Source organism: Mastigoproctus giganteus, chromosome 14, assembly GCF_048544385.1.
Source record: "Mastigoproctus giganteus isolate SK-2022 chromosome 14, ASM4854438v1, whole genome shotgun sequence".
NCBI lineage: Eukaryota > Metazoa > Arthropoda > Arachnida > Uropygi > Thelyphonidae > Mastigoproctus > Mastigoproctus giganteus.
In genome coordinates this window covers 111065463-111093325 of record NC_143588.1, presented here as the reverse complement: position 1 = coordinate 111093325, position 27863 = coordinate 111065463, and the positions used below count along the sequence as shown (strand labels likewise).

The following is a 27863-nucleotide window of genomic DNA, read 5'->3' as shown; positions in this document are numbered from 1 at the left end:
GATTCATTGTTCAAGTGTGACTTTGGTTGGTGAGAAATTTTAACTATTATTGTCATAACTTATTTTTTCAAGAAGAAATTATGTGACTCCTCTGTTTTTAATTTTTTTTTTTTCCCCTCTTTTTAGATTCCAAATAAATCTTCAGTGTCTTTCTAGTTAAGAGAAATGCAAGCAGTCATAAAAATCAAGCTCTAGAAATCATCGACAAGTATCGACAAGTAATCACAGTGAGTAATCAGTAATTTCATCACCAGTCAAAAAATGTCTCTTAATGAAATTAACAAGGAAAATGATCTTCAAGAAGCTTTTCCAAACAAAATAAAAGAATATGAGGAAAATGGCATGTCCCAGTCTACAGTTATTTCACATTCCAACCTTCAAAGGGAAATTATCGAAAGAAAGAATGACACAAATCCATTCTTGAATGATGAATATTGTACAAGAGGAACAGAAGATCAAAATAAACAGAACTTTCCATCCAGAACCTGCAAGAAGATAGTTTTTGGTTCAAGTACACTCAAAAGACACTTGAAATCAACTGTTCTAAAAGGACATTCATTAGTTTACATTCGTTACAAACGCACCAGGCATAAAATATATGGCAAGGCATTTTCACAATTAGGTAGTATAAAAGCACGCAGAAGTAGTCACACCCAGGGAAAAGTAGTAGCGACACCCAGGTTTATTTGTGAACTATGTGGAAAGGCATTTTTGCGCTCAAGTAAATTGAAAAGACATTTTTCGGTTCATACTGGAGAGAAACCATTCACTTGTGAACTATGTAGCAAGGCATTTACCCGACAAGATATCCTGAATAGACATATGTTGATACACACTAGAGGAAAATCTGTCTTTTGTGAGATATGTGGAAAAGCATTTTCCACCTCAAGTAATCTGAAGAGACACTTGTTAATTCATGCTAAAGAACAATCCTTTACTTGCGAAATATGTAGTAGGCCATTTAAAAATCCAGGCGATTTAGAAGACCACCTAATACTTCACACAAATGAGAACCGCATCTTTTGTGAAATATGTGGCAAAACCTTTTCACAATTAAGTAATTTAGAAGTACACAGAAGAAGCCACATTCAGGATACCCTGGAGAAACCCTTTTTTTGTGAATTATGTGGACAGGTATTTTCAGGATCAAAAAAATTGAAGAGACATATGCTGGTTCACAGTGGAGAGAAACCCTTCACTTGTGAAATATGTGGTAAAGGATTTACACGAAAAGATACACTGAAAATACATTTGTTGGTACACACCAAAGAAAAACCAGTCATTTGTGAAGTATGTGGAAAAGGATTTTCATCATCACGTAATCTGAAGAAACATTTACTCGCTCATACTGAAGATAAACCTTTCTCTTGTGAAATATGTTACAAAGAATTTAAAAGATCAACTGATGTGAAAAGACATTTAGTAATTCACACAAAGGAGAAGCCATTTTCTTGTGGAATATGTGGAAAGCTCTTTTCAAGAAGATATACTTTAAAATTACATTTAAGAGTCCATAATTGTGATAATCCAATACCCTCCTAAAAAAACTTTATTTTGGTTTCATAAGAAACCAGAGATGCTGCAAAAACCAGCCTTAGCACTTACCAGAATCACTGCAGTTATCGGCGCCTCCCTAGCCAGGAGCAGCAGTGCGTAGTACACGCTTCTTGATAGACTGGGATCCACCAAATATGGAGGATGCGGAAAGGTCAGGGAATGACCACCGCATATCCCTGGAGCAATATGGCCTTGGTTGCTAATGCTCCTAAAAACCAAATAACAACAAAAACTGCAATTATCCTTAGCAATTACTAGAGACACTGCAACTAGCCATAGCACTTAAATTATTTTCTACTGTGGGCAGCTTCCAGATGGAGAAAGAGGATGCAAGTTCAGCTTCTGTGAAGTAACAGCTGTTAATTTGTTCTCATGGGAATATTTGCACATAAATTTTTCATGAAATATTAATTATAAGAAATGTATTCATTTTTCACAAGAGAAATAATAGTACTTTGATTTTTTTAATTTGTAAATGAGTATAAATAAATAGCCATTAAGTCCATTTACCATGTGATCATTAGCTTGGTTATCCGGCATTTAACTGGAAAGCTGTAGTTAAATCGCATGTTTAAATTCTAGAACATGGTCGCCAATTATGTTACCTCTCTTTGTGGTCCATTTTCGACAAAATATATAACTCAGTTTGGATTTTATTTTGGAATAAAATTAATAAAATATGAATTATATATCAGATACTTTTATTTCATTTTCTTACTGAACATCCGCTTATTACAGTGGTTTTCAAACTAGTGATAAGAAGGCTTATTTTATTACGAGAAATTATTTTCTGACCCCCCCAGGGTCTGCACACCACAGTTTGAGAAATGCTGAATTATTACATATATACATTCAATATAACATTCAGTATAACACCAGTGTAATGGTTGAATGACCTACCTCGTGCCCTCGCACAGCTCACTGCATGCACAACTCTGTGTCCGTCAAAATAATTTTTATCTCTAAAGTATAATTAAAGATATTTTTACTGGACATATACATTATCATCATTTCATATTTTACATATGATTGATTTTTTTTCTTTTAATGATTAAGGGAAATTACCTAAATGAAAAACTAGCATGATTATGAAATACACCTATGAGTCAGTGGCACCATAAAATATGTGCCATTATGATTTCACCACAATAATTACATTTTTATTATTTTTTAATAATATAAAGTTAAATTTTACTTCTTTCAGTTGCTCTATAATTTTTGTTGTTAATAATAATATGGCTGATATTAGTTTTATATATTATTCATACTTTTAATTTTACTGTTGTAAACTGTTCAGTTTTCCTAGGTTTATGGGATGTCTTATAACTGAAATGCCCTAAGCCCCATGGGTGTTAGATAAGCTTTTCTTATTACACTGACTCCCAATACTCTCCTTATATTCAAATGTTTAATCATCAAATAATGCGGCTCAGGAGTTAAAACTTTCCATATTGTAATTAAGTGTTCACCAAACTTTTCCACGTAATAATAGTTGTAAGGTGGGAATTATTTAACTGTACTTCTTAAGGGGGAGAAATCAGGAAAATTGCATTAATGTATTGATAAGAAATTTTCTATAGAAAGGTTGATGAGAATATTCTAAATACTTCTGTGTTGAAATTTCGAAAATGTTCAGAGCTGTTCCAAATTTAGAGCACTGTTTCTTATTAGTGGAAAACTTGTGGTGCTATGAAATGATTTGCATCAAAAATCTTTCCGGAGATCTAACAAAATATCCTAAAATTCAGTGTGAACTATCTTTTCCTTAGCTAGTATTGATCAAAAATACCTATTCATTAACATTAGTCTTCTTCATGGACCAGTGTTATTAGTGAAGTTCCCCATGGTTTGGTGCTGGGTCCATTGTTGTTTTCAGTATTTATTAATGATATTGATGAAGGTATATGAAGGTATGTCTAAGTTTGCAGATGAATCAAAGGATGGCAGAGCAGTTAACAACAGTCATTAGGGTGAGCAGATGCAACAAGATCTAGGAAAATTGGGTCAATGGTCTGAGGAATGGAAGTTGAAGTTTAACATTGACAAATGCAAGGTATTGCACATGGGTAGCAGTAACCCCCAGAGTAACTTATCAACTGTGTGGTACATACTCAGGGTAGTGGAGGTTGAAAGAGACCCCAGGGGTGTGTAGTCAGATATGAAGTTTTCTGAGCAGTGCACAGGCTGTCAGAGTAACTCAAAGGATCAACGATATATAGGAATTTGCTAGTAGGGAAAAGGTGACTATCTCTTTTTATAAGGCCATGGTTAGGCTGCATCTTGAGTACTGTATACAGGTCTAGAAGCCTCACTTTAGGAAGGATGTAGATCTCCTGAAATAGGTGCAGAGGAAGGCAACCAGATTGGTGAAGGAAACAAAAGGGTGTCCATTCCATACCTTGAAAGGCTTCAGTTCTTAAAATTGCAGCATCTGAAGACCAGGCACCTACAGGGAGATCTGATTGAGGTGTTTAAAGCCTTGAGTGGATTGAGTAAGCTGAATGTTAATGGCATTCACCCAGTTGTTGAGACTACACACTGACACTGATGTGGGGGCATAATTTCATGTTGTGGAAGGATAGATGGTTGATTGTTGGAATAGGATTGTTGTGGAAATAGAGGAGTTAACTGTTTTATTTTTAATTATTTTTATTTCTTACTTTATTTGCTTATATAATTTTAGGCTAATATTAATCATCATTGTCCTCTTTTAGGACAGTGTAAAATTATTTTCCTATTTTACATTTACCGATAGCTCAAATTTCCTATAAAAGATTACAGCTAATGGCATAACGATGTCAGGTTTTTACTTCCAACCAGGGATATAAAAGATATAATTCTGTTACCAGCGCCAAAAGGCATGATAATATTAATTAATCGGTTGTTATAATGAACTTTGACTTTCTCAGGCTTTGCCCTCTGAGATTATAATGACATCATTTATTTCAGTGCAATCTCCCAACTAGAATACTAACAAGTCAATGAAACCACTAAACCCAATGGTGTTCTGGTTGGAGATTATACACTGACATAAATCCAGTTAGCCTGAAATCAGTGTTCAATTTCCAAGCTTGTTTTGCTGGAAGTGCTGTGGCCAAAATATTTAAGGAGAATTGGAGGAAATTATCAGGACTTTTATACTGTAAGTAATTTTTTGGAATGTAATTTTAAAAATTCCACTGTATTCTCAAAAAATTATAGAGTCCTATGAAATAAAAGAATATAATGTAATGAGTGCTATCAAATGAATTGTGTTCAACTTTTAATTCTGGATTGACTAAATGAAAATAATTGTAATTTACTATAGATTAATGCAACAAAACTAAAGTATACTACAAATTTCCATTTTGAAAATTTTAGATGTTTCCCTGTCGTAATTTTTGTCAAATCCCGATTGTATCATAACAGTTTTTGAAATAATCTGCTGTCTTTTCTTATCCTCTCCATTATGTCCAGTAGCGAATGCTTCATAATCAATTCTCTCAACATTGTTGAAAAAATATTTTATTAAATTTATAGCAAGTTACTGGCATCATACCGAAGCCTCTGCATATTTAAAATTCTACCAAGAGCTTTGCAATGGGATCATTTCCTTAGACCTTGTATAAAACATGTAGACATGCAAATTATTCTATGCTTGATTTACAGTGATGCTTCACAACTTTAGTAACTTTAATGCAACATCAGTTAAGAACAATAATTAGGACATTGTGTTGAAAATGCCAGATTTTAGGAATATATTCATTCATGGTGAAATTTATCTTGTGGGTTCGTTTCACTTTTGATTAGCAATTTTGTGCTAATCAAATCCTGTTTTCATCCAGTTTCATCTTAAAATATTTACACTGGCCAAAAATATATGAACCTTCATTCGGGCCAACTTTGTGTCGAACAAAAGCAATCCCTTAACTGTTAAAACACCTTGGATTTTGGCCTTTTGAATGTTGCATTATCCTGTTGAAGCCACTCAAATACATACACTGAACCCATGAAAGGATGTGCCTTGTGGCTGCCTCTCAACAACAGAATCATCATAGGATGGTTAAATCAAGATGCACAGAATGACAGTAGTCGACGCCTCCATACCAGGTGGGAAGGAGCAGCAGTGCGTAGCACACGTTCCTTGATTAGACCGGAGTTTGAGCCCGTCACCACCAAATACGGAGGATGTGGAAAGGTCAAGGGAATGACCACTGCATATTCCCGGAGCAATATGGCCTTAGTTGCTAATGCCCCTAAAAACCAAATAACAAAAAAAAATAACATGACAATAGTCTGATTAATGCATTTAATAATATACTTCAGGAAAAACTGGTTAAACACATCTATCTGCCCAATGATTGCTCATGCCTGTCTGTCAAATGAGAGCAGTTTACCAAGGGGCCCTGGAAGGTAGCCTGGTAGGTTGCAGCAACTCTACATCCTTCCTGAAATGAGGCCTCTTAGACCTGCATACAGGTCTGGAGGCCTCATTTTAGGAAGGTTGTATAGTTGCTGCAACGAGTACAGAAAAGGCAACAAAATTAGCATAGGGAACAAACGGGTTGTCATACCAAGAAAGGCTTAACCCAAGCAGGTAGTTGATTTCTGGTACAAACTTCCATCTGTCGTTGTGGAAGTTGATAGTTTAAATAAATTCAAGGAGGTACTGGACAAACATTTAGAGTGAAAGGCTGTGTGAATTTTTTTTTTGGGCTGATGCTACATAAGCTTGCATCACACATCTATTACTACTACTAGCCGAAGACTCATTTTGTATCGTTTTTACTCCTCAGAATCTAAACAAAGAAAAAAAAAAAATTTAAAACATATAAAGACATTTATATAACTTAACCTCGCATAAAAGAAACGTTTTCTTCTTGGATAAATTAAAATTATAAACACTAAGAATTGAAAACAATTACATTACAAAATTTCCATATATCTAGCAATTGCTTTTGAAAACTCTTAAACCACACCAGTCTATATAGAAAGGGAGTAAACAGTTCAGTTCGAGTTAGTGGCATAATAGGGTGAGGTAGGTGGGGCACGTGCCCTGGGAGCCAAATTTGGGGGAAGCCTTTTTATCTAAAAAAAAAAAAAAAATGCAATTTCCAAATGAACAATTTTCAGGGAGTGCCATTTTTTTTAAATTTGCTCTGGGCACCATCAAACCTAGTGTTGCCACTAGTTTGAGCAACCAGAAACCATTAAATTAATCTAAAATAACACAAATTTCATTCCTAAAAAGACATTGCCATATAAATCAACAAGTTACCTATATAGTAATGTTTTTGTTGATTTTTAGGAGCATCAGTTACTTAGACTTGTTGCTGTGTTGTGTATTGTCTAAAAATGTGTTCAAGGATAAAAACCATACTCCCTACAGATTGGCTAACTACAGCCCCAATTGAAGAGATCTTTAGAAATTCCTCTACCCATCAATGGAGTCGAACCCAGACCTCTCTGAACAAGTGGTAAAACTACTGGACCGTCACAGAGGACACGGATTTTTTTATTTATTTTTAATTTTTAAGTTTGTGGTGTGCAACACCAACTAAACTACGGAAACTCCTCCTTTTGTGTGTAGTTACTGTACAAATAAACGCCAGTCAGTGTAGTGGCATAAATATACCTTACAGTAGCACTTGGTAACGTTATTCAAGTTGAGTGACTCACCAAGTAGCCTAGCTGGTACTATGCCCATCGGTAGCACAGTTATTACGATAGCCCTCCTTCCCACACTGGGTGGAAAAGACCTCAGTTCGTGTCCTGTTGATGAGGAGAGGAATTTTTATGAGCCTTTTTCACATGGCTGAGTCAGTCTCAGGTGAGGGTAGCATCGTTTTTTTCTCCCAGGAACTCAGTTTTCATCCAACAAAAAGAGAAAATCGATCTCAGAACACAATTTAAAGACAGTATACACAGAGCAATATGGCCTTACTTGCTGATAGTCCTAGAATCCTACAAGGACAACAGCTGCAAGCTACCGCAGGCTAATTTCCATCCATGACAATGTGGAGCCATGTCATGGACCTGTTTAGTTCTGTTCCTATCAAATAAACCAAACATTAGTATTCCCCCCCCAAAAGAAAGGATCAGTCCCAAATTGCAGAAATGTGCAATAATCTCGAATAAGTTTGCCAAACAACCAAGAAGATGTAATTTAACCATGCTGAACAGCTGTCCCAACACCTTCAGAGACAAAATACTGCTCATGCCTGTTATGAAGGACCAATCCATCCAATATACACCAGGTGAATACCAGAAGAGTACACTCAATGAAAGGTATATCCAAGCAAAGGTCAAAGGTACAGCGGCCATTCCCCCACCAACCTAATCAGCCACCGGTGCTCCCCCAGAACTCATATGTGAGCCAGATAGGTCATGCAGCAACTATCCGATTTTAGTCATGCCATACCTGATCCAAAATGCTACCATAAGTTGGACCCATCCGCATCAGAAGACTGCATGTCAAAGAACAGCAACACTATATCGAGTGCAGAGACCTAACGTGACCAAAGCTGGACAAGATATCTATAAACAGCGTGAAGAAATCCTCAACATCAACTGTTGTAATAGCAAAGCAGACAACTGTTTTTTTGTCGCGGAGGACATCTATATAGTAAGGAAGGAACTTAAAAATCCAGAATCAAGATATTTGCTTCACATTTTAAACACTCCCCTGGAAAAGTTGTTGTTATAGGGTTTAACCACACAGTTGGTATGTCTCTGGGGTTACTTCTACCCATATGCAGCACTTTGCATTTGTCAATGTTGAGCTTCAGTTGCCACTACAAAACAGCGGGCCCAACACCAAATCCTGGGGGATTTCACTAATAACATTAACCCACGAAGAACAGCGCCCATTGATTACCACTCTGTCTTCAGCCACTCAATCACGAGTTTATTCATTGTAGCAACTTACCCTTAATACCATTCTGCTCCAGTTTGTACAGTAGTCTTCCATGCACAACATCAAAAGATTTCCTGAATCCAAGTATATATCAAAATTATCTTTTACATCCAGTTCCTTTGTAACCACATCATAGCATCCAATCAAATTTTTCAGACATGATAAAAAAAAAAAAAAAAATAGGTAAAGTGCAGCCAATATCAACCCACTGCAGGATGGAAGCCTCCTCAACAATTCATGCTGAGGGAAATGTACCATAATCTGCCACGCTGGTCTGGTGTGGGTTGCAGATCGACCGTATTCAGCAGTCAGGGGCTTGAACCCCGGTCTACTCAAAGAGCGTGTGCTACTGCTCTCCCGCTCCTTACCACTCGGCTACGGAGGTCAGGCATGAATTTCCCTTAACAAACTCATGCTGTCTGAATTTTTACTGGTCTTGTCTAGATGAGCCTGCAATTCATCAGCCCAAAAAAAACTGACATCATATCGAAGCCTCAAAATTCTACCAAGAGCTTTGCAATGGGGTCATTTCCTTTGTATAAAACATGCAAGTTTTTTTACAGTATTATTTTTCCTGGAACAGAAGTTAAACTAACAGGCCTGGAATTACTCGTGTCACCTTCAGATCCGTTTGTGAATTGGGGATACATTTGCACAACTCCAGTCTGTGGGGTCTTCCCCTGAGTCGGAAGATGCTCTCATAATTATGACTAATAAGTATCGTAGTGAGTGATCAGTAATATTTTCAGACACTACAAGATGTCTTAAGGAGGAGGAAGGTTTTCTGCAAGAAAACCCACAAAATAGAATAACAGAATTTGAGGAAATGTCCACTTCCCAATCTGAACAGTATTGCAACATTCTGAAAATATCAAAGGACCTAAAAGGATATTCATTTGTTTCCGCTAGTAAGAATCTGTTCTCCTCTGAAATATGTGATTACGTATTTTGCAAATTACCTGGTGTTAAATGACACTTGGCGATTCATACCCAAGAGAAGCGATTTTTTTGTGAACTGGGAAACCAATTTATGCCATCGTCTAAACTGAAAAGACATGTTAGTTCATACTAAAGACAAATCGTAAACTGTGTAGAATACAACATTCTTGACGTTGGATAAGTTGGAAAGACATTTTTTGGCGAATGCTAAGGAGAAACATTTCACTTGTCATGTATGTGGTAAGTCATATTTGCAATAAGCTCACCTAAGAGAACATCTCTTGGTTCATAAAAGTGAAGAATCCACTTGTAGTGAAACATGTAAAATATTTTCGACATTGCACAATCTGAAGCAAGATATAATAGTTCATTCTCAAGAAAGACCCTTCTCTTGTGAAATATGTTAGAAGACATTTAAAAGAGCAAGAGTGCTAAAAGTACATTTGCTGGTTCACACCAAGGAGGTGGCGGCCTCTCTTGAAATATGTGGCAAATCGATTTCGAGAAGATTCAATCTAAAATCCCATTAAAAGTTCATAATCGGGAAAGGCCATTTTAGGTAATTTTTTTAGGCATTTTCAGAATTGTATCACCCAAAAGAAATATTTGAAGTTTTATCTAGAGGTAGCAAATGTTTTTGTGAAATACACTCATGAGCAAAACATTATGACTCTGTATCCACGAATGGATGCATTCCACAGTGTCCAGGAGTTAAGTAACAGACTAGCAAAGTATATATAGTGATAGCACGAGTAGTGCCTGTCAGTTTGTTACTTCGAGGGAGAAAGGGAAGGACTAGATGAAGTTTTAACAGGGAATTATTTGCATCTGTGGGAAGATGGGGCCACTGTCTCAGTAAAAGCAAGCATTGTGGATACCTGAGCACCGTTCCAGGGTAGTGGATGACTGTAAAAGAATCTCCTGATCTGGTTCGTTTCTACCTCCATCATGGCGATGTAGGAATATGTATTCAAATTCTTTCAGGTGCACCAGAACACAGGCTGTTGGTAGTGGTATCATGGCTTTGGGGATGTTTTAGATATCATTTGAACATCTGAGACCTCATGTATAGCAGAGTTGGTAGAATCATCCTCCCCACACTGGATGGAAAAGACCTGAGTTTGAGTCCCATTGTTGATGGGAGGAGTTTTTTTTTATTGGCTTTTTTTACAACCTGGCAGAGTTAGTCTCAGGCAAGTGTAGCAGCATTTTTCTCCTGGAAACTCAGGTTGTTCATCCAGAAAACAGAAAATCGACCACAGAATGCATGCAATTTAAAGATAAAATACACAAGGGAAATATGGGCTTAGTCGCTGAGCTCTTAAATACTATTACAACAACAACTTACTGCCAGATCCTACCCAACTGATTGTTAAATGAAGTCGATTCAATTTTATTAGTGTTGGATCCTGACAAAATGTCAATCTGCTTTCTGTGCAGGACTCGCCTTTCACGTTCTGTCAACCTTGTATGTTTCCTGGGTCTCGTTTTGTCGTAATTTCAGCATAAGTCCGCTTCTATTTGCAGACCACATAAATTCGACCTAGGCATCTTCAGTTCCTTGCAATGTCACTTGCAGACTGACTACATATGTGTAGTGTCGTAACTTGGGTAAGTCAGGTGGGGCACGTTCCCTGGGCACCAAATTTGGGGGACTTCTTTTTATGGTCAAAAAATGCAAAAATTCCTCCAAAAGAACAGCTTTCAAGTAGCGCCATTTTATTTGCCCTGGGTGCCATCAACCCTAGTTACGCCACTACGTGTGTGGCACCCTATTATCATTCCACCTTGGAACTCTGTCGATCCCGGTATCTATGAGCTTATTTAGAGTTCTGTCCCACACGTTGGGCAGGACGTGACGACTTTCAATGGAAGGATGTTCGGATATTATTGGTAGTGCAATGTATTTCTGTTATGTAATATAAATATTTGGATTTTGTAAAATTCCCTCTGTTTAATTTTTTTAGGTTTGATAAAAGGGTCGCTCATTGTTTGAAGATCTGCAGGAAAAACAACACAAAAGATCTTTAACAAGCAGCGATATCACACTAAGTGATCAGTGTTTTCATCGAAAATGAACACCTGTGGAGATGTTTCCCCATATATATTCCACATCTACTTTAACTACAAAACAGGGGGCATATATATCTTAAAGCTACATGAAATAATAACACAATTCCAAAGCAAATCAATAGAGAAACTTGGTAATGTTAATTACAAGAAGCAAAAATAAATTAAATTAATGAATAACCTTAAAAGAAAAGGAGGGATCAGTCTGACTGGCATATACAGAAAGGAATATACACTAAGTGATCACTCCATGACTACCTACCTAATACTGTGTTGGGCCACCATTCTCAAGAATAGCAACCGCTATTTGCCTAGCCGTTGACTCCACTAGATCTCGAAGACACTTAGCAATCCAGTAAGGACCGAAGACTTCCTTAGGGACCTTGTAGGCAGCCATGCTTCCTACAAGGCTTTCCATAATGTCGGAAAATAGATGACTGTTGCGACTCCATACGCCTCATTTCCCGTTCCAAAACATACCACATGTGTTCAGTTGGATTGATGTCAGGCCAATCAAGATGGGCGATATCTTCACTGTGTTCCTGTAAACATTCGTGTGCGGTAATGGCCCGATTACATGGCCATTATCGTATTTAAAGATCCCGTTTCTGTCTATGAAAAATGCAACATGACAGGGTACACATGGTGTCCTAAGGTCTTCCAGTAGACCTCACTAGTGAATTGTTGGTCCATTCGCAACAGGCATCCTAGTTCTTGCCAGCAAAATTTTTCCCATATTAAGCAACCACGGCCACCTGCCTAAATAGCGGGAACTACACGTGATGGGACCATGGGTTTGTATTGTTTGCGGCTTGTTTGTTGTTTGTTATTTGGTTTTTAGGAGCATTAGCAACTAAGGCCATATTGCTCCGGGATATGCGGTGGTCATTCCCTGACCTTTCCGCATCATCCGTACTTGGTGGTGACGGGCTCGAACCCCGGTCTAATCAAGAAGCGTGTGCTACGCACTGCTGCTCCTTCCCACCTATTGTTTGCGGCACATAAGAAGGCGTCTGTCTGCGTGTTGCACCAGATATTTGGACTTATTCGATTAGTACACTCAGTTGCAGTCCTCCAGTGTTCAATGCACTCGTGGGTAGCAGAGTTGGTAAAATTACCGTCCTCCCCGCACTAGGTGGAAAAGACTTTAGTTCAAGTCCCGTCAATGATGTGAGGAATTTTTATGGTTTTTCACAAAGTGGCAGATTGTCTGTCTCGGGTGGGGGCTGCATGGTTTTTTCTCCTGGGAACTATGGTTTTCGTCCAGAAAACAGATAATCGACCACAGTTATTATTTGTTTTTTTTTTTTAGGAGCATTAGCAACTAAGGCCATATTGCTCCGGGCATATGCGGTGGTCATTCCCTGACCTTTCTGCATCCTCCGTATTTGGTGGTCACCGGCTCGAACCCCGGTCTAATCAAGAAGCGTGTGCTATGGACTGCCACGGAGTCGCCGATCGACCACAGAAAACCCAATTGATAGATAGTATACATGGTGCCATATGGCCTTAGTCGCAGATGCTCCTAAAACTATTACAAACATGACAGTGTCCAACTAGCTTGTTTTTGACACAAGCATTCGCCGTCGACGATGCTCAATGGTGAGGAGGCACCTCCGTAGCCATGTGGGAAGGAGCAGCAGTGCATAGCACACACTTCTTGATTAGACCGGGGTTCGAGACCGTCACCACCAAATACGGAGGATGTGGAAAGGTCAGGGAATGACCACCGCATATTCCCGGAGCAATATGGTCTTTGTTGCTAATGCTCCTAAAAACCAAATAATAACAACAACAATGGTGAGGAAAGAGCCTCTCCTGAGTTGTTTACTATGGAATTCCATAATTCTGATTGTGCGGGCATATATCATTTCAGATATTGTTCTTGTATTCCCCATATTGTATTGCAATATCAACTGTTGCACAGTTATCTGCCCTTGAGCCCATACAACGCACTTCACCACACCTTGCATAACCCTTTATATACTTGTGTGCAAAATTTAAGGACCAGTCAGGTTTTCACCTGTAGCTTCTCATAGGAGTGGCCTGGATATGGGAAAAGCACACCAAAGGAACCTCGTGAGGTACAGAAATGATGAAGGAAACAACAACGGAAACAAAACGGTACAGAGGGACTTTATTCAAAAAGGGCAACATATCACTGGCTGCCATGATACAGATGCATCACTGCCAAAGATGGAACAAAGGGTCGTCAGTAGGAGATATGGCCACCCCTAATGTCGATGCAGGCTTTGCATCGGCTATCCATACCTAGAGCAATGTTGTTGATAAGTTCTTGCAGTAACATCGTCCATTCCTCTGTCAGCACCATCTTCAGCTGGTGAGCATTTTCTGGTGGGTGTGTACGTGACGCTAGGCGTGTCTCCAGAGTCTCATATGTGTTCAATAGGTTTAGATCGGTAGAATGGGCAGGCCAATCCATACGAACAATGTCCTCACTTTCCAAAAGGATATCAGCAGCTGCAGTGCATGGGGTGTGGCGTTATCGTCCATAAACAAGTATTCGAGGCAATGGCACCTCGGAACAGACGCATGTGGGAAAAATTTCCTCAGTACAGTACCACCTTCCAGTATCTGAAGTTGTGTACGTCCATCCAAGATAACTCCTCCCCAGACGAGAACGCTTCCACCGCCATATCAATTCCTTTCATGATGTTTGTGGGGTGATACCGTGTGCCACCTCTCGCCAAATTAGCTGCCTTCCAGAATCGCTGCTGAGACTGAATCTACACTCATCAGTAAAGAGATTTTGTGGTTGTAACCTTTAGAAATAATGTTGGTCCTTGAGTTTTGCACACCAGTGTAGTTCTTCCGGCAGGAGGTGGTTTGACGCATTTTACAAAACGTTTTGCACACCTGAATTGCTGTGAGCAACCAACATGACGTGTCTTTTTCCGGATATGGAGGCATCCATTCGCACGATGTCTCACAATGATGCCCTTTTGAAACTCAAATATACCTTTACTACATACCATAACTACTACTATATCACTTTTACTTTCACGACCAGAAGAAAATTACCACTCCTCTAATGTAGGGAGGTGTTTGGTTTTTTATACTACGAGCTAAGCGATATAATCCATTATGGATTGGTTGTCGGTCATAATTCAGTGATCACTGATTGTAATTTTAGTTTTTCTTCAATATGAGAAAAACAAACAAAAAAAAAAAGAGATATTAATAAATTTAAAAGCTCAGATAACAGATGTATTTAGAGATATAAATTGTTTTTTGAAGAAAATTCACATCACTCTTCATATATCTCATTACGTTATAATTCACTCTTAAAACAAAGCTACTGTATTGCTCTTTTTAGGACATTTTCTATTTCTAATTTTTGTTACACTGCATAGGAAGACCAAACCTGTAAAGCTTGTTGATGGGTTTTAGGTGCATCAACAACTCACATCATATTTCACCTATGTAATATGTCTGTAAGTTGCGTGTGTTCTGTGGCTAGAGGAAAAACCCGAGTTCCTGGAAGGGAACCATGCTGCCCACTGCTGAGACCGACCAATTAAGCCACATTGTGAAAAGGGCCCATTGAAATTACTCAAGTCATGGATGGGATTCAAACTCGGGTCTTTTCCACCCGGTGTGGGGCTAACTGATTATACCCGGGAGCTCACATCTTGTGAGTATGGGCTTGGCACATCCAGGGTCCTGAGCTGGATATCATCATTCTTCTCTTTCTTGGTGAATCCTTTCTACTTCTGACTCTCTCTCTCTCTTTTTGGCTGGTGCAGCATAAGCCTCAGGCATCCTTGCACCATATGGTTAATAATAATAATAATACTGTGTGAGAAAGCCATTTCCAAAAGGTTTCTTATTTTTTGGCAAGAGAGGTAGTAACTTTGTATAGGAAATTTGATTTCTAAAAATACACGTATGCAGTAAAAATGTACTTTTCTTTACTAGTCATTAATTTCCTTTGAAATGAAATACTTCCTTAAAATTACTTTTAATAACAATCATTAATAAATGTATGATAAAAATACTATTTTCGTAATTAGCATAATCGTATATCATGTCATAAAATAACATGGAAAATAAATGATTCAAAATTAGAAAGGAGCTTTTTTTTTCTTATCCTCTTAAAGTAGTATTTTAAAGGACGAATTTTACCAGTTCATATTTTTCTGAAAAACAGAGTGAAGTGTGAATGTGTCACGTTTAAAACGTCATGGAGATTTTAAATATATTGCTCAACAAAATTAACAGAACATGTAGAAACCATGTAACCGCTTTCCTAAATTAACTAGGCCACGTTTTGAAAAATATTAAAAATTATGATAAAAAATACTCGTTGCGATATACAGTGCTCGACAAAATTAACACACAGGAAACGACGTGGTGTAACTCGTGCAGCTTACAATGAAGCTCGTAAAAATTTGCTATGGTGGAACATAGAATAACGATGAAATGAGAGGACAGAGGAAAACGGCGGACAGGTATGAGGGACAATTATAGGGGTTGTATAAGAATTACTAAAAAAGGACACCTTACAGAAGTCGATAAAAGATGCTCGAAAATATGGTCACAAATCATCAGTACAACGTATGGTCCTCCAACCGCTAAACAGACCTGACAACGATAAATCATGCTCGGTGTAAGGATACCTATAATATTCTGTGGCAACAAATCCCATTCTTCCATCAACACAGACTTTAACTCACCAAGTGACCAAGGAGTTTGAGCATGCTCAATGCTGATGGGATTCTTCCTCTCGCTCAGAATAATCACCTGAGAGGGCATAAATTCAAATTGAGGAAAGACAGATGTAGGATAGATGTGCGGAAATTTGCCTTTAGCCAGCGGGTGGTTGGTTGGAGGAACAGACGTCCATCCCTTCTCGTGGAAGTTGATAGCTCTCGTGGAAGTTGATAAATAAGTTTAAGGCTCAGCTGGACAGGTATTTTGAACGAATAGAGGGGTGAAGTAGTGGTTTTTTTTTTTTTTTTTTGGCTGATGCTGCATAAGCTTGCTTTCTTGCATCAAATGCCTCTACTAATGCTAATGCTAATGCTAAAGGAGTTAGCTATCGACACCCAAAGGCGTTCAGCTCACGTTCGATCGGATTTAAGTCTGTGATCGTGCTGGCCACGGTAGTCGTTGGATAACTTCAATTTCAAGATATTTCTCCACCATTTGAGCTCTATGTACTGTGGCGTTGTGTCGTGAATGAAAAGAAAATTCCTGCCACCCGCACCCCTAAAAAGGAACACATAGAGTTTAAGGATCTGTTCTATCAAAAAGATGAACAGAACTGTGTCCGCTGATCATTGCTCCGCCCCAAACGAGAACACCGCCTTCACTGTAAGTGCCCCTTAATCTGATATTGGAGGGATTACACTGCGTTCTTCTTTGTCTGCAGATGAAATAACGTGTAGAATCGGTTTATAGGCTAAATTGGGACTCATTAGAGCATTTTTATACTCCATTTGCCAGGGCTCCAAGTCACACGTTCATAACACCACTTTCGACGAACTCTGCATGTTTTCGGATTAATGGGATAGACATCACTGGCTTCCTTCCATAGAGTCAAATTGAGTTGAGCCTTCTTAACACAGTCCGGTTGGAAATATTTTCACCTGTGGCTGCAGCAACCTCAAGAGACCGTTAATAATAGGATATCGTACGGTTCCATCTTCTTGTTAGAGCCAGATAGCAGTCTGTTGGGTTCCCATAGTCCCTGGGCGACATTGACCAGCTCTTAAAAAAAAAAAAAAAACCCAAATTATGATATAAGCGTCCACCGTAAATGATTACATCTACCCATATTGTATTTATTTTGTCTGTGTTCTCTGGTCGATTTGCCGGTTGGCTGGACGAAAATACCCCAGTTTCTGAGGAAAAAGTTTTGCTATCTACGCCTGAGACTGACTAACTCAGCCAAGGAGTGAAAAAAGCCCATTAAAGTACCTCGCGTCAACGACGGGATTCCAACCCGGGCATTTTCCACCCGGTGTGGGGAGGACAGTGACGATACCACTGAGCTACCCACGCAGACAACCTTTTCTTGTAATGGTTCCCGTCTCCTGAAACTGCTTCAATAGGGCTGAGACACGATACATTAAGCCACCCACGTGCCATCTTTAAGTCGTCCAATGCCCTGCGATCTCAAATAATCATCTAAATGCGATGACTTTCTATCCCGAGTACTGAAGATGTGACTGTCCCACTGTGCAAGCCAAAAAAAAAAAAAAAAAAAAGAAACGAAGTGATGTGATTGTAAGTTTCAACCCATGTTTTTATAAACATGAATAATTTGCATAATGAGTGACTTTGTAAGGTTGTGTAGCTTGATTTCTCTTGGATACTCGGAATTTGCATGTTAGGAAGCTTATTATATCAAATATTCGCCTTCGGCGATACTGTTTATAATAAACTATTCATGAAAAACATTTTGTTCTGTTAATTTTGTCGAGCAGGGTATGACACAGGGTACCCTCTAAAACTAGAATTCTAGTGTTTATTGGTTCCTAATGCTTTTACGTGAAAAAAATATCAATATCCACAGTGAATGATCGCAGATACCGTGATTCAATAGATCGAAACAACTTGCTAATCTGTGGCTTTCTCTATTAGTTCATCTCGAGATTTTTCATATTTTCAGTAATTTGAAAGAATGAAAAGAATATATTTTTAAACGTTTTCACTTTTAATTTTCTGCACCTTAGAGACGGGCAAATAGAATGAACTCCGGATAGGTTTTCATTAAAGCAAATTGGTTTCAGTGATCATAGGTTCAGTTCCAAGTCGGAGCTGATGTACTATTATTTCTGAGATTCTCTGACAGTAAGTTATAGGATTACCGACTTAAATTCCTTTCAAATAACTACTTACGAATTTCATGCTGCAGAAATCATATATTCCAGCACGAAATGGCTGATTTCATTTGTTTACATTCCCTTTAAACGAATGGACCTTGCATCCAAGACTACGAGATGGGAGACAATCAATATACATTACCCCATAATTTCCATGACATTTAAAATGAAAATTTTATATCTGTTTTCACAGCCTAACCTTGAATATGCACAAAGAGAATTTACCTTCACTGTGTACCTTTTATTCTCTTCTCTCTTTCTCCAAGTTGTATATCGTTTGTGCCTAATGCGTTCCAGTTACTACAACAGCTAAGGTGCTTTAAAATCATGCAGCGCCACCAACCATGCTGTGGTGAAAATTGTAAATAGTCAAGTTGTGGTTTGAGATATAATGCAAGTAGAGTACGTAACGAACAGTGAATAATGAGTGCGATATAAGATAACAAATATAATTAATAATACCAGGATGATATAACAGAAAATTAGGAATATCACCGAAGACAGGTATATATAAAAAGATGGGCAATTTAAGTGCTTAAACAGAAAGTTCAGCAGTTTTTGCATATATTGTTAACGAAGCGGAAGTTGAACCGTCTGAGTTTAGTCAAATTAGCATGCTAGCACTAGTAAAGAAGCAAATGTCTCTCAGGAAAACAGATGAAGGTAAGAAGTTAAGTAGTTTCATTAATTTTCAAAATTCTCATAGAATATTCTACAATATAAGCTTAACAAGAAACTAGAATCACAAGTTCAGACAATGGGTCATTAGGTATTGTATAGCATCCCAGCATTCCTCGCGCATCAGCTGTGATCCGTGACTAGGGCTTACAATACCGGTCAAAATCTTAATACATGTACCGGTATTTCGGTATTTTTAATTTATGATACCATTATTCCAAAAACAAACGTTTTTCTCAATAAATTTTGATGACAATTAAGTGTAATGAAGTAAGGAAAAAAACAATACTGTAATTACTTGAATTCATGTTTCAAATAAACTTTTATTGCAATAATAAATATTCTGAAAAAATTCATTAAAATACAGTTATTCTAAAAACAAAGAAATACATATTATTACCGCAAAGTTTAGTCAAGTTTAAGCATCCACACTACCTGTCCGAATAAAGTGAGCTCTTAAGAAACATAAGTAATCAATAGTATGATCGTTTAAAATGGATCTAATTTTGGTACATACAGTATTTGATTAGCGGCAGAAAACGCTCTTTTGGATTCTATTCTGGTACTGAGATAATTGCAGACGAACTCAGTCCATATTTTCTTCTAGGCTTTGAACTTTTTTTAGTAAAAATAGTTAAAAGTATTTCATTAATTTCCGACTCAAGTTCATCTTTTAAAATCTCATTGGAGTCAGGCAATTTCTTATTTTGGAAAGAATTTGCGTAACACTGATGTTCTGTTCCATGGTTGAATTATGTTCATCATTTTCTGAAGGAGAAAGACGTTTTGAAGTATAATTTTCACTATAGTATCTTTACTGAGTCTGGGAGAGAGCAAAGAGTAGGGATAAAGAAGAGAGCAAAGAGTGCAGTTAAGGAATTTTTCACATATATAAATGCAAAGAACAGAAGGACAAATCAGATTGGACCCTTATGTAATGGACATGGGATAGTATTAGATACCATAGCTGAAGTTGCAGATGAACTCAACAGTTACTTTGCATCGATATTCACATAAAAAAAAAAAAAAACTTTTGTCAATGAGATATTATGGAAGTGAAGTTGAAAAAATGTAATTAATGATGTTTGAATTTCAAATAATTATTTAATGAGAAAACTTTCGCGCTTACGGGCAAGTAAGACTCCTGTGGTAATCCTTTATGTTCCAATTTGTGGTAAAATTGGAACATAAAGGTAACCACCTTTATGTTTCAATTGGCGTAAATTGGAACATAAAGGTGGTTCTAGGAGTGTAATGGGAAATTACCGACTGGCCAGTCTAACTTCAGTAGTAGGAAAAATCATGGAGGTAATGATCAAGCATCAGGATCATTTAGATGTCATTGGAATTCTGTAGGATACACAGCATGGTTTTGTAAAGGGAAAATCATGTTTAACAAATCTGGTCACTCATGAGCTGGATTTAGGGAATAATTTCAACATTGTTTATTTGGATTTCGGCAAAGCATTTGACTCAATTCCACATGAGTGGTTACTTTATAAGTTGGAGAAGGCTGGAATCATAGGGAAAATCCTTAGATGGATAGCATGATGGTTTGGGCACCAGGCAGAGGGTCGTGATAAATGGTTATTCCTCAGATTAGGTTAATATAAGAAGTGGGGTTCCCCAAGGATCAGTATTGGGACCACTGCTGTTTTGGATTGTCTTAAATGACATCTATGAAGGGATGGAGGGCATGAGGTCTAAACTTGCAGATGATGTAAAGATCAGTAGAGTAGTTAATGATCGCCTCCAAGCAGAGCTTCTTCAGAGTGACCTAGATAGACTTCCAGGATGGTCAAAAAAGTGGCAGCTATGCTTTAATTCAGAAAAATGCAAGGTCTTACACCTGGGGAACAGCAACCCCAAAATAACTTATACACTTGGTGCAGTTGAACTAAAAGTCAGTAGTGGAGGAACGGGACTTGGGAGTTACGATATGGTCAGACATGAAGTTGTCCGAGAATTTTGGACAGGTTGCAATGTTGCATGGTGCCCTATCGATGATTTATCGAACATTTGCTAGTAGAGATAGCGACGTCACAATCACATAAAGGTAATTTATAACCTTTATGTGATTAAATTATAAACAATTATTTTTTTTAAATTAGTACCGAAAAATCTGTATTTTTTGTATTAGTACTGGTATTTCAATACCATAAAAAAAATTACCGGGATCCCGGTATTGTAAGTCCTACCCGTGACTGACGCCTTGATTGCTATTGACAATTCTCTGACAAAAACAGAAAAACCCTATTCATAGCTGGCTTGTCGCCTACTCTGTTGTGACCGCCACAGTATATGTCATTAAATATATTCGGTATTTTCAGTTAATCAGAATTTTATTACTTTTTAATAAATGAATACTTTTTTATTTGATTGCTGGCTTTGCTCCTTTTTTACACCAGATTTCCTCACAATGTTAATTATGCATTGTGGGTTCAGTCACAGAACTTTTATGTCCTATTCTGGCAATATTTATTCACATAGATTTCTAATCTGTATAATATCCGTGTAAATACACCATAGATAACTCTTAAAGAAAACTACCATAGTAGTGTGAAAGGCATAATTTTGTCTGAAACTCATTGTGCTCATCCTTCACAATGAGCTTTCAGGTATTGCACTACCTCGAATAAGCAACACTTCACTAATACAGAAGACTATTGTTACTTATTCTCATTGAGTACCACCACCCAGACAGCACTGTTTAAAAGCTAGTTGTATGTGTGTGGGATAATAACTCTACTATCCACTTTTCCCTATTAGACTTAGAAAAGCAAATAGTATAGGGAAAGTTATAGTAGGATATTGTTGTTATTTGGTTTTTAGGAGCATTAACAACCAAGGCCATATTTCTCCGGGGATGTGCCGTGGTCATTCCCTGACCTTTCCGCATCCTCCGTATTTGGTGGTTATGGGCTCGAACCCCGGTCTAATCAAGAAGTGTGTGCTACGTACTGCTGCTCCTGCCCACCTGGCTGTGGAGGCACCGTATAGTAGAATAGGAAGAAGAAAAGAAACAGTGTAGAAGAATGAAAGGGACTAACTCCTTCAACTCACACCACTCATAAACTCCTTGAGTTTATGAGTGGTGTGATTAATATTATCATGTATTATAATACATGATAATATTAATTAATTGGTTGTTATAATGGACTTTCCCTTTCACAAGTTTTACCCTATGAGATTATAGTGACGTCATTTATTTCAGTGCAGTATAATGTAAATATTTTTTATGATGAAATAAGGTTAGCATTTTGTAAAACTCAAAATTCTTATCTTTCAACTCAACTACAGCGATAGGATTTTGCTGCTACATCAAAAAATCAAAAATAAAATAATAATAAAAATAGTTTGGTATGCATCATGTGATTTTCAATTTCACATACTCCTGGTATTAACTGATTTTAAACTTGCTTTCCTATTTCACACTTACCAATAGCTCAAATTTCCTACAAAAGATATACAGCCAATGGCAAACCCAAGTCCAGCATTACTTCCAGCCAGGGATTTAAAAGATAACAATCATTGTTGCCTGGGGCAAAAGATGTGATAATATTAATTAATCCGTTGTTGTTATGGACTTTCCCTTTCTCAAGTGTTATCCTCTGAGATTATAGTGATGTAATTTTTTTCAGTGCAATCTTCCAACCAGAACACTACAAGTCAATAAAACTACTAAACCCAACAGTGTTCTGGTTGGAGATTGTACTGACAAAACCAGTTTTATTCCAAAATCGACATTGAATTTTCAAGCTTGTTCCTGTTTGCTGGAAGTGCTGTTGCCAAAATATTTAAGGGGAATTGGAGAAAATTATCCAGACTTTTATACTGTAAGTAAATTTTTGGAATTTAATTTTAAAAATTACACTTGATTCTCAAAAACATTAGAGTCCTATGAAATAAAAGAATATGTAATGAGTGCAATGAAATGAATTATGCTCAACTTCTAATCCTGGATTAAATAAATTAAAATAGTTGAAATTTACTGAAGATTAATGCAGCAAAACTACAGTTTACTGCTGATTTCCATTTTGAAATTTTCAGATATTGTTTACCAGTCTTGATTTTTTGTCAAATACTGATTGTATCACAACAGTTATTGAAATAATCAACTGTCTTCCCATATTCTCTCAACATCGATGAAATAATTTTTTATTAAATTTATAGAATAAATGAGATTATCTCAATCTAGATCGTAGAATACTTCAGGATGATACTCTCCAAATGTAAATGGATAAAATAATTAAATGAATTTTTGAACTCGCAGAACCATGAATGATCTGACCTATTCTTGAATCGAAGGCCAAGAACCCCAACATGTCCTGCAAACTATATCAAACAAACCCCACAAAAATATGAGTGTGAGAAAACATTGTGTCAAATTTGATTATGGCATCAAAAAAATTAAAATTAAATCACTGCAATGAAATAAATTAAGATGAAATGACTTAAACAAATTAGAAACTTCCCTTCCTGAATCTGGAGTATGTTGGATCATTCATGGTTCTGTGAGTACAAGAATTCGTTTAATTATTTTATACGTTTACATTTGGAGAGTACCATCCTGAAGTATTCTACGATTCCGTTTGCAGTAATCTCTTTTATTCTTTTAAATATCGTTACAACGTAGAATTTATTGAGCCTTGCAGTTCTGACTTATATTAATTAATTTTATAGTGAGTTACTGACATCACACTTCAGCCTGTATATTTCAAATTCTACTGTGAGCTTTGAAATGGGGTCATTTCCTTTGACCTCATATAAAACGTGTAGACATGCAAGTTAACCTATGGTCAATTTACAGTGATGCCTCATAGCTTTACTAACTTTGACACAACATCAGTTAGGAACAATAATTACGATATTGTGTCGAAAACACCAGTGTTTAGGAATATATTCATTCACAGTAAAATTTATCCTGTAGATTTGTTTCGCATTTGATTGACGAAGTTTACCCTGTTTTCATCCAATTTCAACGTAAAATAATAGATACACTTGACAAAGATATACAAACCTTCCTTCGGTATGGAATCTGGCCGCCTTTGTTTTGAATACTAGCAAATGTGCAGCACAGCACAGCATGATTGTTGATGTTGCACTAGGGTTTTAGGAGCATCGGCAACTAAGGCCTTATTGTTCCCTATTTACTGTGTGTGTGTAAATTGCTTCCGTTCTGTAGTCGATTTTCTCTTTCTGTGAGAAAAAACCTTGCTATCCTTGCCTGAGACTGACTGACTAAGCCACTTGAACATGTCATGGATTCTGTAAGGTCTTTTAGTGCATTTTAGTCTAATTGTAGCCACTTCTCCAGCTGAATATTGCCTGGCTGCGATAAAGTTGAAGGAAGAGGACTTCGTTGCTGAATAGGTGTAGCCATATTCCACACATTCTGAAAAGGACTGAGATCAGATGAATCTTGCCATGTCACATTCTCCAAACCATTCTGGCACAATGCACTATTGTCTCATCCATAGAGTGACCATCCCCTTCAGGATAAAAGTGTAACATTGCAGGGTGCAGTAGTTCTGATACAAAATTGAGGTACTCCCTGGATGACATTCAACCTCCCACCTGTATCAGCAGACCCATCTATGCTAACAGAACATTCTCTACATCATGACACCACCTACAGATGCTTTGGTTGCCTAAAGGCAAGGAGGGGTCCATCACTTTATTAGGTTCTCACCACACTCTGCCTACCATTAGTGCAAAACAAAGCATATCATGATTCGTAAGACCACATAACTTTCTTTTATTGTTCTCATTGTTTCACTGAAACAAGTGAGTTCTGATTAGGAAGGTGACAGCCAATGCCCAATTTCTTCAATTCCTGGCATGTTACTGGTGGAAATACAGCAGTTGTGGTCTTTTTGAATTCAGATGTTATTTGCTGCACACTGGATGTCCTATTTTCCCGTACAGTCCTTATATATGTGATGGCTTCTCTCTCTCTCTCTCTTGCAATATGTTTCTGTCATATTTATGCCTTTCAGATGTGGAAAAACCTCTTGATTTCCAATTATTAAAAGCCTTTGAGATGGATGCTATTAAGAAACAACTACATGGTTCATTTGTTGAATCATGGTTCCTGCCAAACATTAGTGACATAATTGTTAATGAGGTACATTTTATCTCATGATATGCTTGTTAATGAGATAGATTTTTACACATTCTTTTCATACTGTTTGATAAATATCACACCTTGGAAAATTCTTAAAGGAAAATAGTTTTTTTTCCTTTAAATTCCATAAAACTTCATACATGTAAATCTGTATTTCTGTTTCTCCAAATAATTTTTTTCACTTCTCTTTCACATTCATGTGAAATAATTCTTTTTTTTTAGTAAAGTTTAAGATTTATAATATTCTTTTTTATATGCTTTATTGCAATCTCTAAAATATGAATAGGGTGCATTTAATTCACATTTCTTGCAGAATTTTATTTTCATTCATCAAAAGACAATGTTTTCAAATAATAGAAATATTAGTTGAAAAAAATTGTGTTTTTATAAATTGAACTAATGAAACAATTACAAAACAAAGCAATTTCAAACTTAGATCTTAATGCACTTTATCCAATTAACAAATTTGAAATAAAAAGTGAAAAGGAGATGAAGTAATTGTGCACATAAATGCATTTTAAGTCTTTTTACTGGGTAGGTTCAACTACAAAATAACACCAAAAAATGTTGAAGATTATAATAAAATAAAAATGAAATTAATTTATAAAGGTATGGGAAAAAATATAGCTTCTATAATTGATTTTGAAGCAGAATATATGAAAAAATAATAAATTTGTTAAACAGGGAGATGTTTTAATTTTTTGCTTAAACCGACATTATTTTCTTCAAAATGTTAATAATTCAGATTTTTCAATTTTTATAGTTTATTTTAGGAAAATGGACGATTTTAAGGGAAATAGGGGTGTTTTAAAGGTTTTTTTTTTTTCGTGTGGCAAAATCCCCATTTTCTATAAATGGGATCCTGGTTGTATTAACATATGTAACTATTTCTTTGTTGTATTAAAGTATGTGTCTGTTTTCTGGCTGTATTAGAAATTTAGAAATCACTCTTCTTTAAATTGCTTCCTTCTTTTTTCAGATTCCAAATAATTGTTTTGCCATATTGAAAATCACGGAAAACAGAACCAACTGAAGACCAATTTTACCATAAATCATTGGAAGTATCCATTTCGAGGTGAGCAACCAGTGATTTCATCCACATTCTAAAAATGTCTTCTGAAGAAATTAAGAAGGAACATGTTTCAGAAAAGGAAAGTTTTCCAAACATAGCTAATGAATCAGACCAATGTGCCATGTTAGAGTCAACAGTTAAGAAGATTTCTGTTTTCCCAAAGGTAATTGAAAGAAAGTATTACAAAAAGCATTTATCAATAGATAAACCTCTTACAACAGAAACAAAACCCCAAAATAAGCAAAACTGTCCAAATGTGTCTTGCGAGATTAAACTTTCTGGTTCGAGTATGCCCGAAGGATACTCTAAATCAATCGATCTAAACGGACATTCATCTCTATGCATTCCGGAAAGACAGTGCGAAATATGTGGCAAACTATTTTCAACATCAAGAAATCTGAAAGTACATTTTAAAGTTCACACCGGGGAGAAATTTTCATGCAATATATGTAGTAAGTCATTTACTACCTCAGGTAGTATGAAAAGACATTCATTTATACACTCTGATAAAAAGTCATTCGTCTGTGAACTATGTGGAAAGGCATTCTTTAATCCAAGTAACCTGAAAAGACATTCATTAGTTCACACCCATCAGAAACTATTCACTTGTAAAATTTGCTGCAAATCATTTTGGTATTCAGATAACCTAAGAGTTCATTTATTGGTTCATACCAAAGAGAAACCCTTCCGTTGTGAAGTGTGTGGGAAAGCATTTTCAATTTCTGGTCATTTGAAAGAACATAACAAAATTCACGCTGGTGAGAAACCATTTATTTGTGAAATATGTGGAAAAGGTTTTTCCCAAAGAAGTAATTTCAAAAGTCATTTCTCGGTTCACACTCGTGAAAAACCATTTATTTGTGAAAAATGTGGAAAAAGTTTTTCCCTTAAAAGTAATTTCAAAAGACACCTGTTAGTTCATACTGGTGAGAAATTGTTGATTTGCGAAACATGTGGCAAAAGATTTTCTCGTAAAGATCAACTTAAAATGCATTTGTTAGTACACACCAATAATAAACCCATCTCTCAAATCAAGCAAACTGAAGTAACACTAGTCCATACTGAAGAAAAACCATTTCCTTGAGAAAGAAATCACAGGTTGCCAGAAGATCAAAATGATCGGAAAAATATTTTTTCACAAAAATGAGCCCTTTTCTTCTGAAATATGTGACAAGCCATTTAGAAGATCTAGTGTAAAATCACATTTAATTTTTCATACTCGAGAAGCAGATGCCCTAAGGAAAAAAATTATGATTTCACCTTCAAAGAGGAGGGCACAACTTCCCTTAACACTTAAAATATTCTACATCACAACCAGCTTCCAAATAGTTTCAAGTTTAGCTTTAGATTCAGTTACAGGTGAATTATTTGTTCATAAATATTCATGTATTAATTTTCCTCTAGCTCGATGTTTTTAGTTTCATTTGATTCCTGTTGGTTTTATGAATAAATCTTAATTTCACGAACATTTGTTGTGTTGTTAATAAATTTTAAATTATAATTAAATTCCTATTTTTGACATATGCACTGCAAAGTTTCATTACATATGATTGCATAGAAGAAATGACAGGAATAGACCCATATGGCAAATAGAGAATGGATTTGTTAAATGCCGATCATCCTCACGATCTGATTGGCTACTACATTGCTCGACAAAATTAACAGAACAAAATG

General features: G+C 36.7%; 2 protein-coding genes across 3 annotated transcripts; both read left to right on the top strand.

Annotated features, from left to right (window-relative positions):
• Positions 1-239: 239 nt before the first annotated feature.
• On the top strand, positions 240-1880 carry LOC150075558 (uncharacterized). Its single transcript, XM_090388357.1, has one exon. It carries the CDS (start codon positions 262-264, stop codon positions 1540-1542), a length of 1281 nt encoding a protein of 426 aa, XP_090244483.1. The 5' UTR covers positions 240-261; the 3' UTR covers positions 1543-1880.
• A 16826-nt stretch (positions 1881-18706) lies between these two features.
• LOC150075557 (uncharacterized) lies at positions 18707-27498 on the top strand. Of its 2 annotated transcripts, none has more exons than XM_090388724.1 (2): positions 18707-18816; positions 26097-27498. In XM_090388724.1, the coding sequence occupies exon 2, from the start codon at positions 26227-26229 to the stop codon at positions 27271-27273; it is 1047 nt and encodes a 348-aa protein (XP_090244850.1). In that variant the 5' UTR covers positions 18707-18816; positions 26097-26226; the 3' UTR covers positions 27274-27498. The 2 variants fall into 2 exon arrangements, with proteins under 2 accessions (XP_090244850.1, XP_090244849.1); XM_090388723.1 differs by having other exon boundaries at positions 18707-18975.
• The last annotated feature ends 365 nt before the right edge of the window (positions 27499-27863 follow it).